Source organism: Chrysochloris asiatica, unplaced genomic scaffold (genome assembly GCF_000296735.1).
Source record: "Chrysochloris asiatica unplaced genomic scaffold, ChrAsi1.0 scaffold00128, whole genome shotgun sequence".
Taxonomy (NCBI): Eukaryota; Metazoa; Chordata; class Mammalia; order Afrosoricida; family Chrysochloridae; genus Chrysochloris; species Chrysochloris asiatica.
The window spans coordinates 727,613-746,048 of record NW_006408646.1 but is presented as its reverse complement, the minus strand read 5'-3'; the positions used below and the strand labels follow the sequence as shown (position 1 = coordinate 746,048).

Genomic DNA, 18,436 nt, shown 5'->3' with positions numbered 1-18,436 from the left:
CCTGGAAAGACTGACAGCTAGAAAGCTATGGAATAGTTCTTCTCTGTCCTATAGGGTGGCTATGAATTAGGATCGACTCAATGACACTGATTAATGCACTATGTCAAAGTAAGTTGCAAACTGAAATTCTAATACTAATATATCAGGTTGTTCAGTGATACTGAGTTGATTTTCAACTCACAGTGACCTCACATGACAGAGCAGAACTGCCCATATGGTTTTGAAGGCTGTCAATCTTTAGGGAAGCAGACTGCTGCATTTTTCTCCCTTGGAGCAGCTTTGTTGTTGGTGTTAGGTGCCATCGAGTCGATACCGACTCACAGCACCCCTGTGCACAACAGAACGAAACACTGCCCAGACCTGTGCCAACCTCACAGTCATTGCTATGCTTGTGAGCAGCAGCCCATAGCTGCTGCTACTGTGCCACTGTGAGGGGTCTTCCTCTTCTTCTCTGACCCTCCACTTTACCAAGCATGATGTCCTTCTCCAGGGACTGGTCCCTCCTGACAGCATGTCCTAAGTATGAGAGATAAAGTTTGACAATCCTGACTTCCAAGTAGCACTCTGGCTACACTTCTTCCAGCAGAGATTGGTCTATTCTTTTGGCAGCCCATGGCACATTCAATATTCTCCTCCAACACCATAACTCAAATGCATCAATTCTTTTATCGTTTTCCTTACTCACTGTCCAACTTTCACATGCATATGAAGTTATTGAAAGCCATACCATGGCTTGTGTGAGGTGCACCTTAGTTCTCAAACTGACATCTTTGCTCTTGAACACTTTAAAGAGGACTTGTGCAGCAGATTTGCCTAATGTAATACATTATTTGATTTCTTGACTGTAGCTTCTACGAGTGCTGATAGTTGGTGCAACTAGGAGGCCCAAACTCTCACTTTTGGTTTAGCAGTCAAATGCTTAAACCCACTGTACTAACAGGGCTCCTTACCATTATGTAACTTAATGGCAGACTTTCATACTTCTTAAAATAATAGAAACAAATGCTTAAACCCACTGTACTAACAGGGCTCCTTACCATTATGTAACTTAATGGCAGACTTTCATACTTCTTAAAATAATAGAAACAAAGAAAGATACATTATCCAGCAGGGAGTTTAGACTGTGTTCTTGAAAGTCCCTGCCATTTCTTCAGAATACACACAGGATCCACATGACGATTAGAGGAGAAGAAATGAGTAATACTAAAGAACATTAAGTACATGAAGACTACCAGTTGTGAACTTAGATTTGTAAATCTTGCCATTTAAATGTATGTGACTGTGTCGTGTGTGTTCAAGATACAAACAACCCCAAACCACTCATTGCCATCAAGTTGATTCCAGTTCAAAATGACCCCATGAGACAGAGTAGAGCTGCCCTCAGAGGGTTTCCAACGCTGTCAGTCTTTACGGGAGCAGACAACATCATCTGTTTACCAAGAAGCAGCTGGTGGATTTGAACTCATGACCTTTTGGTTAGCAGCCATGTGCTTAACCACTCCTACAATTCTCCCTGAAACCAAAACCAAACCCATAGCCATCAAGGCTATTCTGAGTCGCAGGGACCCTATAGGACAGCGCTCCGTAATTACAGGGCTTCTGAGGTTGTCAATCTGTATGGAGGCAGACAGCCTCATCTTTCTCCAGAGGAGAGGCTGGTGGGTGTGAACCACTGACCTTTTGGTTAGTAGCCCACCTTTTAACCCACAGTGAAACCCAAGCATTCGAAATTTTTTAAATGAAAAAATGAAATGCCAAGTTAAGTAGGAAAATGGCTAACTGAATAGTTAAAGGCCTAACTGATCAAAAATCTTAATTTGGCTGGCACATGTGGACGTACAAGTCACTGCCACAGCCCATTACTTTCTCTCTTGTAAATTTTGTAAAGTCCCTGCTTATCACAGGTATCCTGAAGATCAAAGGGTATCATGTGTAGCTGTCTCCCACTAGTTCAATTTGCAGAAAGTAATATGCTGGAAAGTTCTGGTGATCATTTTCAGAAAAACCCTTACTTCAAACGCGTTTCAATGAGAAGGCAAACAATAGTTAATTTTCGTTGTTCTAGAAAAATACAAACCTCCGGAATACAGTCATATAGACCAATCCCTCTAACACGGTCTCATATTCCGAAAAGGGCTCCCAGGCCCAACCATTAGAAAAATTACATATACTTATTTGGAAATAAATTCACCTTACCTGAAAGAGAGTTGGTAGCACATGTTTCTTGGCTAGATGACTTTGTACATGCTCCACAGCTTGCTTTGAGAATGGCTTTTAAGAATCAAAAACAGTATTTTTTTTTTCATACACACATAAATGACAATCAAATTTAAGCTTTTACGTGGTGTCCAATATCACAATAGATCGTTCACATGACGTTTATTCAACAGTATATAGGGTAACTATAGTGACATGAGATGTTTAAAAACCTGTTGGATTTTGTTGTTGTTAAGTGCCATCAAGTTGGTTCCGACCATAGCAACTCCATCTAGGGTTTCCAAGGAGCAGCTGGTAGGTTTGAACTGCCAACCTTGCAGTTAGCAGCTCAGTGCTTGTCATTCTGGGCCTCCAGAGTTCTGCGACAAGAGGCCCAGAAAGATGATGAACAGTTGGGCACACTGAATCCCACAAGATTGCCACAATAATGAAGTGTAAAAAACCTTGTGTGGCATCGAGTTGATTTTTGACTCCTGTCCCATAGGGTTGTCTAGGCTGTCGTATTTATGGAAGAAGATTGCTAGGGTCTCCAGGGTCTTCCTCCCACAGAAGTGCTGGGTAGTTTGCACCACCAACCTCTGGGTTACCAGTCAAGCATTTAACCTCTGCATCACCAAAGTTCCTTGTAAAGAATCCAACTTTCACCTTATTAGATGTATGTGTCCCTGAATTAGCTGATCAGGTAAGATCTCTACTCTATATGAGAAAATGAGTGTAAGAAAATGTACCTAAGAATAAAAACCCAAGATTGCAAAACCAAGGCAGTGTGGGAAAGGAACCCTCCAGGCTAGACAGTCTTCCCTCTAACCACAGCAGAGCGGAGGAGAACGGACTCTACAAGAGGACTGGCACTTCTGCCGGTAACAATTACAAACCGTATCCTCCCCCTCAAAACTTCAGACCATGACTTCTTTTATAATGTCCAAGAAAGAAGACTGAAAAATCACACCAGACTGTGGAAATCCCTGTAAATTACCAAGCTACTGGAAAAGCAAGTTTATGAAGTCTTCCCCATAAGCTGGAGCAACCTCTAGACCTCCTTTCAATTGCAAGTGAAGTGGGTCTAAACTATGTGCACTCTTTGTTAGCCACTGTTATTCAAATGGCCAATAAATAGGGATTGTAAACAACAACAGTCAAGACACCAAAAAGGTGAGCAGCAATTTGAGTGTTGTTACAGGAACACTAAAATATATCATTGTTCTGGCCAGTGGAATGCTCTGTATGGCTCTGGGTTGTCCACGTGTGGTAACCGAGCACTTGAAATGGCACGCACAAGGAACCAGGGAACTAAAATTTTAATTCCACTTAATTTTGTTTTTAAATTAAGCTACAATTAAGTTAAAAAGCTGCAGGTATTAGGCAGGAGAGTTGGGCTATTCTTCTGGAAAATGGTCTTAATGGAGAGAAAATCACACGGTGAATTTTCAGCCACTTACAACTGGTGGAATCATTTCCTAGGAGCCTAGTTCACCCTTAGGATTGAATATTTATCGGAATTACAAGAAAAAAATTATACCAAGTATCCGAGCTAACAACTGACAACTAAAACGAACACAATCATTGCAATCCTTATCAATCCAAAGAAGCCACTTACGATTCCTATTTAGCAATATGGATTGGTGGTGATGGTTATGTGCCATGGAGTAGGTTCCGACTCACAGTGACACTATATAGGGTTTCCCAGGCTTTAAATCTTTACCGGAGTAGAAAGCCTCATCTTTCTCCCACTAAATGGCGGGTTGATTCAAACTATTGACCTTGCAGTTAGCAGGTCATATAACCCGCTATGTTACCAGAGCTCCTTAATGTTTGATAAGTCTGATTATTTAAGTAGGTAGTAAATGACGGGGGATGAGGAGTGCTCACTTTCCTTTACTAACACTCTATTATTAAGACTAACCTCTTCTTCAAGTGGTGCAAGTTAGCTATTTTATTTCATCAGTTTTTGCAGTAAGATTGTTTAAGCCTCTTAGATGTACACTAAGAATCCATAAAACAACAGAGTACCCATCTACTAACTTATGTTCATTGGTTGGTACTGATGTCATAGAGCAAAAAGATCTACTTACGTGTGAACAGGAGAGAAGCTCTTTCATGATATAGGTATCATAAATTTGTCGACTCCTACAAAGACGATCTTCCTCATTGTCAAGCTTTTCATATTCTTTTATCTGTATTTTTTTAAAGTGATCAAGGTTAGGCAAATCTACTTCGGAACATGGTTTATTAGAAGATATTACCAGCCCGGGCAGAAGCCATTTCCACATGATGTTAAAGCAAATTATGAAACCAGCTATTCCACAGGAAACCACAACTTTTAATGTTAAAATAATGAAGTTGGAGTCATTTAGACTGAACTAGGAATGTACAGATGTATTTTTTCCCTCAGATGCACCTCATTGCTTCAATGCAGAAACACAATATTAGAAAACAAATACTGCCAATGGTTATAATTATCCTATAATATATGAGCCACGGGCAATTCATCTCTGCCAATTCTCTTCTCCACAACACATGTAATTTAAATCTGGCTTTAGTTCTAAGAGTTAAGATGGAGGTTGTCTTCGTTCAAACTACAGTGCCACATGACAGGAAAAAAAAAAAATCGTCAAGATTCCTGCTTAGAGATTTATTTTTTAATCTACTAAAGCAAATCAATATTTTAAAAGGGAATTAATCCATAAATAAGAATACTGGTTTTTCATGATGTAACTTAATACACCCTATAAAAATATTAACAGAGAGGTTACTTGAAATAGTATATTTTGCTCAAGTTAAGAGAGGTTAAATCGCCTGCCAAATAATAAAATAAGCTTTAGAAATATTTGCCTTATGTGGAAACGGCTGCACGTGCTTTATAAAGTGAAAACAGAAAAGTCCTGGGTCAGAGAATTGTCTCCGTGTTATTTACAGAAAGAGCAAGAAAAGAATAAAAGCTCAACGTAAATATGGAGCTAATAGGACGAGTTCTGGGTGGGGTACATCAGTTGAGTGCTCAAATTCTACCAGAAAGATTGGTGGCTCAAACCTACCCAGGGTGTCTCGGAAGACAGGCCATCAAGTTCCTGAAGGACACAGGAGCACAATCCTACTCTGCACAGAAGGTGTCCCCATGAGTTGGAAGTGACTTACCTATTCAAGAACAGTTAAGAGCAAGACAGCAGACCTAATTAAGGAAGACTGCAGCAGAGCTCTTCAGCAGAATGACCGAATACAATGTGTCACTCATTTGGGGGAAAAATGTTTTCAAACACACCAAAACTAAACCAGTTGTCTTGAGTGGATTCTGATCACGTACTCACATAATGAGCGGATTCTGAGTCGGGTTTTCAATGGCTGATTTTGCAAAAATAGATCTTCACACCTCTCTTCTAAGGTGTCTTTAAGTGGACTTGAATCCATAACCACTCGGTTAGCAACAAAGCCTGAGAGCCATTTGTGCCACCCAGAGACTCAACACCACCACCACCCCCACCCCCGAGTCCCCTAGAGACACCAGTAATTCCAGTCGGCTAATTATTATACTGACTTCCATAATACTGGAATACGCTTTATTATTGATATCTTTATATAATTGATACCTTTATTATAGTATGATTTAAAAAACCCAAACCCACTGTCATTGACTCAATACTGACTCACAGTGGCCCTATATTGTTGTTGTTAAATGCTGTCGAGTCAATTCCGAACCACAGTGACCCTGTAGATAGAGGAAACTACTCCTTAGGGTTTCCGTGACTTTAAATCTTTCCAGGAGCAGACAGCCTCAACTGTCTTCCACAGAGTGATTGGTGAATGTGAACTGCCAATCTTTTGGTTCGTTGTCCAGTGCTTAACCCTCTGCGCCATCAGAGCTCTTGGAATGATCCAAGATGAGACTAACTACTCCTGTAGGAGGATGGTGGCTCTGTAGGCTAAACACTGGACTGTGAACTAAAAGATCAGTAACTCGAGCCCCCCAGCTGCTCCGCAGGAGGAAAACAAGGCTTTCAGTTGCCACAAAGATTTACAGTCTTGCAATCCATATACAGGGTTTCTAGGAATCAGAGTGGCACTTGACAACCACAGTAGTGGCTACAGAACAGAGCATAAACTAAATTCAAAGTAAAAGTGACCTTTTCCCTTTACAGTCTGGGTTCAACAGTTTCAAAATAAAGTCAATAAATCCTATAAGAATTCCCCCAAAAAAATAAAAGCACACGGGAGCAGGAGGAATGGCATGTATAAGACACTGTGGTCCTTTTGGAAAGCTAGTTGGTTTACACACTGAGAGGAATCTTTGGGATCATCTCAATTGTCCCGGGAGAACAACAATGTTTCACTAGGATAGCTGGAATTCACACGTCTGTTACAACCAGGTCTTAGCAGGTGCCACTGAGTCGGTTACGACACACAACGGCTGTATGCACAACAGAACGAAGCACTGTCCTGTACTGCGCCATCCTCACAGTTATATTTGGGCCCACTGCAGCTGCCACTGTTCCAATCCATCTCATTGAAGGCCTTCCTGTTTTTCACTGACCCTCTAGTTTACCAAGCATGATGTCCTTCTGCAGGGACTGGTCCCTCCTGACAACATATACAATGTATGTGAGACAGTCTGGCCATCTTCCTTCTAAGGAGCATTCAGACTGCACTTTGTCCAACACAGATTTGCTCATCCTTCTGGCAGTCCACATATATTCAATATTCTTTGCCAATACCATCATTCAAAGACATCAACTCTTCGCTGGTCATCCTTATTCACTGTCTAGCTTTCTTATACATAAGAGGAATGCCAGGTTTGGGAACGAACGTTGCTGGAACAAGCAATAAAATCAGACACAATGGCACTCAGACTGGTAGGGGTGGATAGGCTGATCCCCAATCCAAGAGAAAAAGAACATGTGTGTTTTAACATTATCCAAGTTTTTAGTATGAAGTGGGTGAAGGTTTACAGAGCAGATCAATTTTCCCTTCAACAATTCATACACATTTTGTTTCATCTCATTGACTGTAAACCCCTCAATGTAATAAATCATCCCTCTCCCTTCCTGTCTTTGCTGTTTCCATTCCTTCTTCTTTCCTAACCCTTCTGAACACTATCCTTGGACAAACGCAGCTCTTTTGATCTCTAATGTGTTGTATCTCACTCGGGTTATTCTTCTTCTTACAGACCGGTCTGCTGTTTACCTGAAAACTGAGCCATGGGGGTGAGCACAGTTACAGACTTGAGAAGACTGTTTTAATGAAGAACGTGCCCAGCAGTGTTGGCCTAACTAAAGGTCCTATGCTTCACCACCCTAAGTCAATTTAGGAAGACAAATGTAAAAACACGCAACATATTAGATGTAAATATGGTAGCTGCAAAGGGACAGAAGCAAGACACCAAAAGAGAAAAAAGTAAATATAGGTTTTGGGGCTTGGTGGATTCCTTTTGTTCTGTTTTGTCTTAGGCTGGACAAAGACAAAAACCAGGAGACTGGGATAAAACAAGTAGTTACAAAATCTAAGGTTCTTTCTCAACACATGGACAGTTTCATGAATCACTGCCCCTGAGAACAAGTGTGAGGAGATTTAAGTCTATGAGTCAGGGGCCTTTAGCAAATATTTCAGGTGCTGATTAAGTTGCTAATGCATCAGTTCCGGCTCATAGCGGCCCTGTGCACAACAGAGCGAAGCAGTGCCCCATCCAGCACCATCCTCACAATCGTCTTTATGTTTGAGCCCATTGTTGCCGTCACTGTAACACAGCAGAACAAGTGAATGAACCCCTGGCTGAGCAAACGCTGATTCTATGCAAGTTTCCACAACCTGTTCTACCATATAAAAAAAAAAATCCAGCTTCTTGAGTAAATGCTCTTCTGAATCCTAACACTGATTTTGCTAAGTTCCAGTGATGCTGTGGGTTAAATACTGGGCCACTAATCAAAAGGTTAGCAGTTCAAACCCACCAGCCGCTCTATGGAAGGAACATGAAGCAGCCTTCTTACATAAAAATTTATAACTCCAGAAACCCTATAGACAATTCTACTCTGTCCTATAGGGCTGTTACAAGCCGGAATTGTTTTGACAGTAATTGCTTTGGGCTTCTGAGGTTTATAAACTCCAAAACTTGGCCAAAAGATAAAAGTAACTTTTAACAGGCGAAGTACTGAAAGAATCTGTGGCTGCAATTCATAACTCATTTTCTACAGGGAATTTCTTATTACAGCATGCTGTGTGATTGTGTGCTGTCAAACCGATTCCTCCTCATAGCGACTCCACGTGGCAGAGAACTAACCCACAGGCTTCCCTAGGCTGTGAAACCCCACAGGGTTTCCTGTCTGCAGAAGCGCTTCCACGTGGTCACAGGGCTTCTTCATCACAGCCCCTCAACCTGGCACTTAGGTGGCCAGGTAACTTGATGCGTGAATGTCGGAGTTCAAGGTGAAAGACCTTCCCAATTCAGGATGGAAACTTTTTTTTTTGTCAATAATCAGTATCTACTTACCAAGCAGTGCCTTCCTGCATTGGTGGTTCCTACAATGTGTAGTCTAAGTAACTAGAGAGCAGGCACTCCTGTCCCACTTGTCATGGTCCCCGCTTCCCTGTCTCCCATCTGTCCCAGTACCGCTCCAGTAAGATGGTCTGGCAAAGTTATCCATGGTTTCTGCCTTGGCCAACCCAATGATCTCTTCTTTGACGTTAGCATCAGACTTTGCAGCAGGACAGAACACGGCTGTCTCCTCCTGCCTTCTGTGAAACTTTCCTCTCTGGACATCTGTGATGGGCTTCTCCAGGGTTGGCCTGTACTCACTCCTCTCTTTCTCGGTCTCCTTTGGTAGTTCTTTTGAGTCTCAGAGTATGATGCTGGGGCACCCCTGTTTAGTTAGCTACATTTCCTTTAGGCACAGCGATTCAGCCCTTCTCCCTCTATATAGAGGTAGAACCTACCTATCCAACTGCCTATTTAAAATGTCCAAGCTGAATGACTAAAAGCATGTCAAATTCAACCCATCTAAATAAAGCCCCTGAGTCCCACCTCCTCCCTACCACAGCCAATCATACTACTCCTCTGGTCTTCTTTACTACGAAATGGGGAAAACTATGCTCCAAGTTGCTTCAGTCTGAAAATGAGTAATCAAAATTGAGTCTACTCTCTTACTCACAGTCCTGCCATGAGGATCCTCTACATCAATTGCCCCATAAATCATGCTGGTTTTTCCTTCAAAATATGTCACAATATCAGGCTCTGCTCCTGGTAAATCCCAGCAGAACCGCCTTCCTGAAGTAACAACTATATACTCTAGACAACATGTAAAATACAACTGCATACATTTGGGCACTATAAAGTGACCCCAAACAGAGATACTGGGGATGAGATATCAACCAGTAGCTGGAAAGTAAGGTAGAATATTCTAGAAAAGAAAGAGTTACAGAGAAAGAGATTCAAAATTCTGTCCATAAACTGCTAACATATCTGGTGGATGTTTTAATAAGCAAGAAGATCCCAAGTGGCCCAAGCCCAAACCAAGCCCACTGATGTGGAGTCAATTCCAACATATAGTGACCCTAGAGAACAGAGTAAAACACATCCCTTGGGTTTCTGAGGCTGTTGATGTGTTTGGGAACAGACAGTCTCACCTTTCTCCAGTGGAGCAGCTGGTAGGTTTGAACCACTAAATAAGGTTAGCAGCTGTGCCACCAAGATTCCTTCCAAAGCAGCCCAACTAAGACTATAAGATCCATCTGCTGCCCACTGCAGATAACTGCCTGCTCAAAGAAATGAAAACAGTAACAACAAAAATATCCTAGAGAGGAGCCAAACAGAGTTCAGAGAAACTACAATGTAGCATAGCAATGTCCAGGACACAATACTCTACATGTGAATAAACTGGAAAATGCAATCCCTATTAAGGAGCTCTGGTAGCGTAGTGGTTACGAATCGGGCTGCGAACCTTAAGGTCAGCGGTTTGAAACTACCAGCTGCTCCACGGGAGAAAGATGAGGCTTTCTACTCCCGTAAAGATTTACACCCTCGGAAACCCTGTACAGGGTCGCTATGGGTCTAAACCGACTTGACGAAACTTAACAACAACAATTCAAGGAAAAGAGCATCAGCACAGACTAACCCAACATGACTCAGACGTTAAAACTGCCAGAGAAAAATGTGAAGCTCTTATTATAACTATAGGAACCCTGGTCGTGCAGTGGGTTTAGGGTTAGGCCACTAACCTTAAAGTTGGTGGTTCAAAGTCACCAGCCACTTTGCAAGAGAAAGAGGAGGCTGTCTGCTGTCATAAAGATTTATAGTCTCTGAAATCCTAAAGAGCAGTTCTACTTTGTTGGAATCAACTTGATGGCAGTGGGTTATTTTATAACTATATTTAAGGACATACTAGAAAATGTGTATGTGATGAAGAAAAAGATATGGAATTTCAATAGAAAAAAAGTTGTTGTTAGGTGCCATCTCACAGCGACCCTATGCACAGCAGAACGAAACACTGCCCGATCCTGGGCCAACCACACTGTTGTTGCCAAGCTTGAGCCCATTGAAGAAAAAAAGTAACTGTATAAAAAAGGAATGTTTAGAACAGAAAAATACGAATTAAAAAATTCAATAAATGTACTTCTTGGAAAAATCAAGATAGCTAAAAAGTTAATGAATTTGAAGACAGGTACATAGAAATGATCAAATATTAAGATCAGAAAGAAAAGACCAAGGGGGAAGAAGTGAAGAGAGCATCAGAAATGTATATGATGACACCAAAAGGTCAAAAACACATATAATTGGAGATCTAGATTGAGGGGAACACATTGAGGTAGAAAAAGAATTTTAAGAAATGATGAACTCAATACTTGTTGAACGGTATAAATTTACAGATTCAAAGAGCTCAACAAACATTAAGGAAAGTAAAATAATCTACCTATTGCAGCTAAAAAACAGAGATAACACTTTTACATCTGTGTGAAAGAAACACATTTCACATCACACATAAAAACACAGGTTGAAAGTAGATGGATGGATGGGGAAAGCGGTATCAATTAAAACAGTATAAGATGGCAGAAGTGGAGTCAATTTCGAGACAAAGCATATTACCAGAGATAAAGAGGGATATTTTATATGGAAAAGCATAACAGTTTAATGTATATATGCTCAATAACAGAGCTCTTCCAAGTTCATGGGGAAAACCCAACAGAATAAAAATAATGAACAATTTTATAATCATTGGACATTTTAGCACCTTTCCCTTGGCAATTGATGGGACAATTAAACATAAAATCAGCAAACACATAGAAGAATCTCTCATATAAGTCATCCTCATCTAATTGATATTTACTTATAGAACATTGCATCTAACGCTCCTTTGTTTTAAACTTTTTATAGGCTTTAGAATATCATCTAAATGTTTCATCTAGCCCCACCAAACCCTTCTCTCTTTCCAACCTAATCCTATGTCACCCACAAACACCCTTTGGTCACATCATATCATGTTGTTTGGAGTCACTGGATAGTGCTTATTTCTTCTTGGTACATTCCCTGTTTGTTTATTCCTCACTTACTGTCTGCTTCTCTCAGTCAGAATATAAATTTGAAGAGAGCCAAGGACCTTCTCGATCCTGTTTATTTGAACAACACCTGAAACAATATTGTGGTTCTTGCTGCTGATGCTTGCCGGCAAGTCGATGTCACCTCACAGCGGCCCCATGTGACAGAGAAGAACTGCCCTGTAGGGTTTTCTTGGCTGTAATCTTTCTCTCATGGAATTGCTGGGTGACTTCCAACTACCAACCTTTTGGCTAGCAGCCAAGTCTTCAGCCACTGGACTCTTTACACAACCGCAAACTCACTACCATCGAGTTGATTCTAACTAATAGGTCCCTATATTGGATTTCCAAAGCTGTAAATCTTTATGAAAACAAAAAGTCTCATCTTTTTCCTGCAGAGCAGTCAGTGGGTTTGAACTGCTGACCTTGTGTTTACCAGCCCAGTACTTATACTACAGCGCCACCAGAGCTCCTCCTTATATAACACTTGTTGTGGTTGTTGTTAAGTGCCATCGAGTTGGTTCTGACTCATGGCGACCCTTTATAGGGTTTCTGAGCAGTGGCTGGTGGGTTTGAACCACCAACCTTGAGGTTCATATATAATACTGGTGTTTAACAAATAACTATTGAATTGTCTTATATTTATTTTCTTCCAAACTGTCATTTATTGCTAAATCTACCTATGTTGTTGTTGCTGTTGTTAAGTGCCAATGAGTCAGTTCTGACCCATAGTGACCATATTATATGTATTTTTTTTTTAAGCTGTCTCAAAATCTATTTGGAACAATTTGAGCGTATACTAAGCTGTAGCCACATGCCAGGTACTGCTCTGAATACACTGTCTAGACAGTATTTTTACACAAATAATGCACATGATATATGATTTTTGTTTTTGTTTTTGCCAACCATGGTCTCCCACATCTCACCCCTAGGTATTTTTGTAAGCATGTTATGTGAACTATTTTACTTACAAAATATTAGCACAGCATACTTACAAAAATACCTCAAGGGGGTTAGATGCAGTTAGCAAAACAAGGTGTAACACAAGTGTTATTTGGTTAAGACTACGGAACATGTGACAACTCTCTAAGAAGAACATTGTGATTATCTCATTTTCAGCCTAGAAAAAACTCAAGTGAAGAGATGCTAAACTTGGTTGTCCAAAGTTGTCTTTGTTGTTGTTGCTATGTGCCTTGGAGTCGTTCTGACTCAACAACCCCATAGGGGTTTCCAAGGCCTCACCCTTTCTCCTGCAGAGTGGCTGATGGGCTCAAACAGCCAACTCTGGGGTCGTAGTCCAGTGTTGATGACACAGTGCCACACGGTTAATACAGTAAGTGGTGGTGGTTGTGTGCCACTGAGTTGGTTCCAACTCATAGCAACACTGCACAGGGTTTCCGAGGCAGCAAGTCTTTACAAGACAAGAAAGCCTCATCTTTCTCTTGAAGAGTGGCTGGTATACTCGAACCACTGACTTTGTGGTTAGCAGCCCAGCTTATAGTCTACTATGCTACCACGGTTCCTTGCACTAGGAAATTTGTTGTTGTTAGGTGCTATCGAGTTGGTCCCAACCCATAACAATCCTGTTAGGGTTTCTAAGGAGTGGCTAGTGAGCTTGAACCACTGACCAAATTAGTGGAGTGTAAATCCAAACCAAAGCAGTTTGGAACTGGTGGTAAAATGAGTTCCTCTGTGTGGCCTTTGCGTTGATTCTCTGGAGAAACAGCTTGAGAGATTTTTGCCATAAACCCTGAGGAGTAATTACCTTTGTCCTTGCCTAACTTCAGAGAGTTTGTTACTTTTGTCCAGGTTGACTGACATTTCCTGGGTAAACTGTACACAGCTTGTAATTTGATACTTTTTGTCTGGCCCTGGGCTATAGCCTGCCCTGTGATTGGTCTACATGATACACCTTGCAGGGAACTGGTCAATATACATATGTAAATGAGGTGACTGGAGCCTACTATGCAAATGAAGTGTCTGTGACCTACTGTGAAGGGATTTGTCAGTTTGTAGCCCTTAGTGGAAGGACCATGCCTTGAAGTTGACTAGTTTGCTTATATGTACAGCCAATCACACAGGAAGGAGCTCTGGTAGGGTAGTGGTAACAATTCGGCTACTAACCCCAAGGTTAGCAGTTCAAAACTACTAGCTATTCTGCATGAGAAAGATGAGGCTTTCTGCTCCTGCAAAAATTTACAGCCTCGGAAACCCTATAAGGGTTGCTATGAGTTGGAACCAACTCCACAGCACATAACCAACCAACCAAACCCCACAGGAGTTAGCAGACGTAAAGAAAGAAGCAGTAGAAAGGAGAAGAGGTAAGAAGAGAGCAATGGAGAAGAAGTAGCATGTGGAGGCACAGAACCTTCTAAAAGAGCTGTCACGTCAGCCACTGCTGTAACTCTTAAGCACAGCAAGGAGCCAGGAAAGGGTTCCTTGGTAGAACCAGCAGCACCAGGCCTGAGGGAGCCCTGTGGCAAAGTCAGTTGTGATGACAGAGATCTGCTGCTACACTACTTATGATCTGTGCCAGTCAGTTAGCAATGGGAAGGCTGACAGTAGGGCTGAAGGCAGAATGGCCTATCCTGAGGGGACCTATAAGAGTCTGTCCTGAGGGGGCTGAGAGGAGTTTACCCTAAGGGGATTGAGAGGAACCTGCCCTGAGGGGACCTTAAAGGGGCCTATCCTGAGGGAGCTGAGAGCATGTGTATGACAGAGACAAAGCCTGCTTACTTGCATGGCTTAGAGGAGCTGTGAGAGTTGCCTCACCGCTCTGGGGTAGGGAAAGATGTACCTCAACTGTAGGACTTTGCCTGCATACTTCCTGATCCTATTGGTTTCTTCAGTGTGATCTGTGAGTGGGGTCACTGCAACCAATTACAGAATCATACAGAGAAGTATAGAGGGGGCAGGGGAGAGACAGCTGGTGTCACAATGGGTGAAAAAGGATGGAGAGTGAAGGCTTGTCTGACCTCCACCTCACACAGATGGACCTTGGGCTGACATTGAAATCACATCATCCCCCCTAGAGTCGGACAGGTTCTAACACTACTACTACCCCCACCCCTTACCAAATTCTTCACCACTGTTCCACCAAGTCGTGGTCTTTTCAATCGCCTCATATGTGTGCAGAACGGAAACACTCAAAGTCTGCTGTTGGCAAAGACATTGAATACACCATGGACTACTCAAAGAACATTCTTTAAAGAAACAGCCACCAGAATGTTCCATAAAGCTGAGGACGGCGAGACTTCAGCTCGCTTACTTTGGACACAATCATCAGGAAAGAACATCCTGGGAGGTAAAACAGAAGGTGAGGGAAATCAAGGGGAATGTCAGAACCTGTCTAATGAATCGGTGAGGTGGACTGCCACAGTGACCACAACAGTGAACAGCAATGGTCATGAGGATGGCTCAGGGCTGGGCAACCTTTTGACCCGTGAATGGAAGGATGGATGACTTGAAACCCATGCGATGGCAGCTAACAACAAACCACCGTGTGACACAGTTTTTCTGCATAGCTGAGCAGCAGGCTCTAGTTTAGAAAGCAATGTCTACCCTAACAATCAGCCTGTGAAGGTATGCAGGAGATGGTTACTGGAGCTCAGATTTTAATTCCCCATACAGCGAGGTCCTCAAGAATAACCACACAGTGTCGTTGTCCACTTGTGTACGTTTATAGTCCAACACAAGGTACTGGCTGCTTCAGCATTTGCTGAACGACCTGCCCTGTAACCCACAGCAAATGAGAGCCACAGCTGTGCCTAGACCCTCGCTAGGCTTCTATCAGGCAAGCGACTATCTAGAGGAATATGGTGATTACACCCACAGATGCAACAAGCAGGTGCCAAGTATTACATGAGCAGAGCAGATAATAACCAGTAAAGCACTCAGAGGCAATCATGAGAGACTGGGGTACTTGCACAGACAGAAAGCTAGAGGAATTGAGCTAGGCTGTCAAAGAAGTGAAGCTTTCAGAGGAAGCAGCGTTCTAGGCTGGGGAAAAGACAAAAATAAAGTAACAATGAGAAGACCGGGTTTGTTAGGATGGACAAATGTTGGACAGTTGGGCTAGGCTAAAGTGGAAGTTTCATGTAAGAAGGTAATGAAAGATGAAGAGGGAAAGGTTAAGTCGTAACTAATGCACAGATAGTTGAATGCCAGGATAAGCCAGTGAGACTTGAACCCAAAGGAAATGGGGAACTGTTAAAAGCTTGAGTGCCGCAGAGCTTGGGAATATAATGTACATGCATGTTTCAAAACTAAGAAAGGTGTGTGACAGGGTTGTATTCTTTCACCATACTTATTCAACCTGTATGCTGAGTAAATAATCTGAGAAGCTGGGTTCTATGAAGAAAAATGTGGCATCAGGATTGGAGGAAGACTCATTAACAACCTGCGATATGCAGATGATACAACCTTGCTTGCTGAAAGTGAAGAAGACTTAAAATATTTACTGATGAAGATCAAAGAGCACAGCCTTCGGTATGGATTGCATCGCAATGTAAAGAAAACAAAAATCCTCACCACTGGACCAATAAACATCATTCTTATCAATGGAGAAAAGACTGACATTGTTAAGGACTTCATTCTTCTTGGATCAACTATCAACACTCATGGAAGCAGCAGTCAAGAAATCAAATGACGTATTGCATTAGGCAAATTGGCTGCACAAGACCTTTTTGGGGTGTTGAAGATGTCAGCTTGAAGACTAAGGTGCACCTGACCCAAGCCATGGTATTTTCAATAACCTCATATGCATGTGAAAGGTGTACAGTGAATAATGAAGACCGTAGAAGAATTGATGCTTTTGAGTTATGGTGTTGGAGGAGAATATTGAAAGTGCCATGAGTTGCCAAAAGAACCAACAGATCTGTGTTTGAAGAAGTACAGCCAGAGTGCTCCTTGGAGGCCAGGATGGCCAAACTTCGGCTCTCATACTTCGGACATATTGTCAGGAGGGACCAGTCGCTGGAGAAGCACATCATGTTTGGTAGGGTGGAGGGTCAGAAAAAAAGAGGACGACCCCAACGAGATGGATTGGCAGGGTGGCAACATCAATGGGCGTGGCAATGATAGTGAGGTTGGACCAGGATTGGGCCGTGTTTCATTCTACTGTGCATAAGGTTGCTGTGAGTCAGTACCTACTCAATGGCACCTAACAACAACAATGACATGTTTCAAAATATTGGATCACAGAGTGTTATGTGAATTCGAGTCATAAGACAATAACCAGAAACTAAAGACAAAGTCACTGAATTCATAAAACAAGGTACCAGAGAAAAATTCCTGGAAATTTCAATGACTGGGAGGGTTTTGAGCCCATTAACTCATGTCATCATTGTTAAGTGTTGTTGAGTCAGTTCTGATCATAGTGATCCTGTATAGGGTTTCTGAGGAACGGCTGGTGGGTTTGAACTGCCGACCTTGTGGTTCACACAGTCCAGTGCTGATCCTATAGTGCCACACCAGTGAAGTTATAAAGGAGAGCCAGTCGCAGTAAAAAGAGATCCCCTTTCATTTTTCTTACACAAGCAGTCCTAGGTGACAAAAGAGATCCGTTACAACCTGTGTATTTCAATCTTGAAGTGGAATGTGTAGGTGAGACAGAACAGGTGCGTATGGTTTTTATTGAACCTTACTTTAGTGCCAGGAGAGATGAGAAACCTTGTCAATGATTTAAAAGTGGCACGTGCAGCAAGTGAAGGTGACTATGAGGAAGAATTTGTTGCCAGTAGGGGGCTGGTTCAATCCTCCCAAAGTGAGGGCAAATTTCCATAACATGAAAGGGCAAGTAGGCATAGTCTGTAAGTCACAAGTTCTGTAAATGGCATGTATTAAGTTTAAAGAGGCCTGTTGGAATAGTAGGTTAAGTGTTATACTGATAACCACAAGTTCAGTGACTCAAACCCACCAGTTGCTTCTTAGGAGAAAGAGAAGGCCGTCTGTTCCAGTAACGAATTACAGTATTGGAAACCCTAAGGAGCAGTTCTCCTTTGACTTCTAGAGTTGCTATGAGTAGGAATCAACTCAATGTCTGTAGACTTTTGCTATTAAGTTTGAGGTAAAAGATGGTGATTCATTAAGAAATGCCCAGAATGGGATCTGGGGTGGAATATGAGAAGGGTGATTGATATCTTCAACAAAAGAACAGAGGCGAAGAAGAACCAGTTGCTAAAATTCAACACTCTTTCTTGAATAAAATTCTAAAGACTGGAATAAAAGGGAAATGCCTTGATACGATTCTTGACATATATGAAAGCCAACAGCCAACATTCTGCTTTCCTGGAAGTTGGGAACAGGACAAGGGTGTCAACTCCTACTATTTCTATTCAATACTGTATTAGAAGAGCTAACCAGAGAAATATGACAAAAAAAGGAGTAGAAGTTATCAGTCTTCAGAGATGATGTGATCCTATATGTAGAACCTTCCAGAGTCCGCAAGAAAACTTCTAGAACTAATAGAGGATTTTTGCAAAATTGTAGAGTAAATTTTGTAAGATCTATCAACAAATAAAAATCAGTTGAGTTTCTACACACTTGTTGTTAATGTGTCGTCGAATAGGTCCTGACTCCTAGGGACCATATGTACAACAGAAGGAAACACTGCCTGGTTCTTTGAGCCAGCCTCACAATTGTTTGAGCCCATTGTTTTTGCCACTGTGTTAATCCATCTCATTGTTTAGCGGTCTTCCTCTTTTTC

The 18,436-nt window shown here is 41.9% G+C and overlaps 1 protein-coding gene across 1 annotated transcript in view; it reads right to left on the bottom strand.

Moving 5' to 3' along the window:
- The window catches only part of ADRBK2 (adrenergic, beta, receptor kinase 2), a 211,931-nt gene that overhangs the window by 93,513 nt on the left and 99,982 nt on the right, over window positions 1-18,436 (bottom strand). The window contains exons 4-5 of the mRNA XM_006869187.1: window positions 4,290-4,391; window positions 2,197-2,271 (exon numbers count right to left, since the gene is read on the bottom strand). Of these exons, the coding sequence (XP_006869249.1) occupies window positions 2,197-2,271; window positions 4,290-4,391 (177 nt within the window). The remainder of the gene's footprint in view (window positions 1-2,196; window positions 2,272-4,289; window positions 4,392-18,436) is intronic.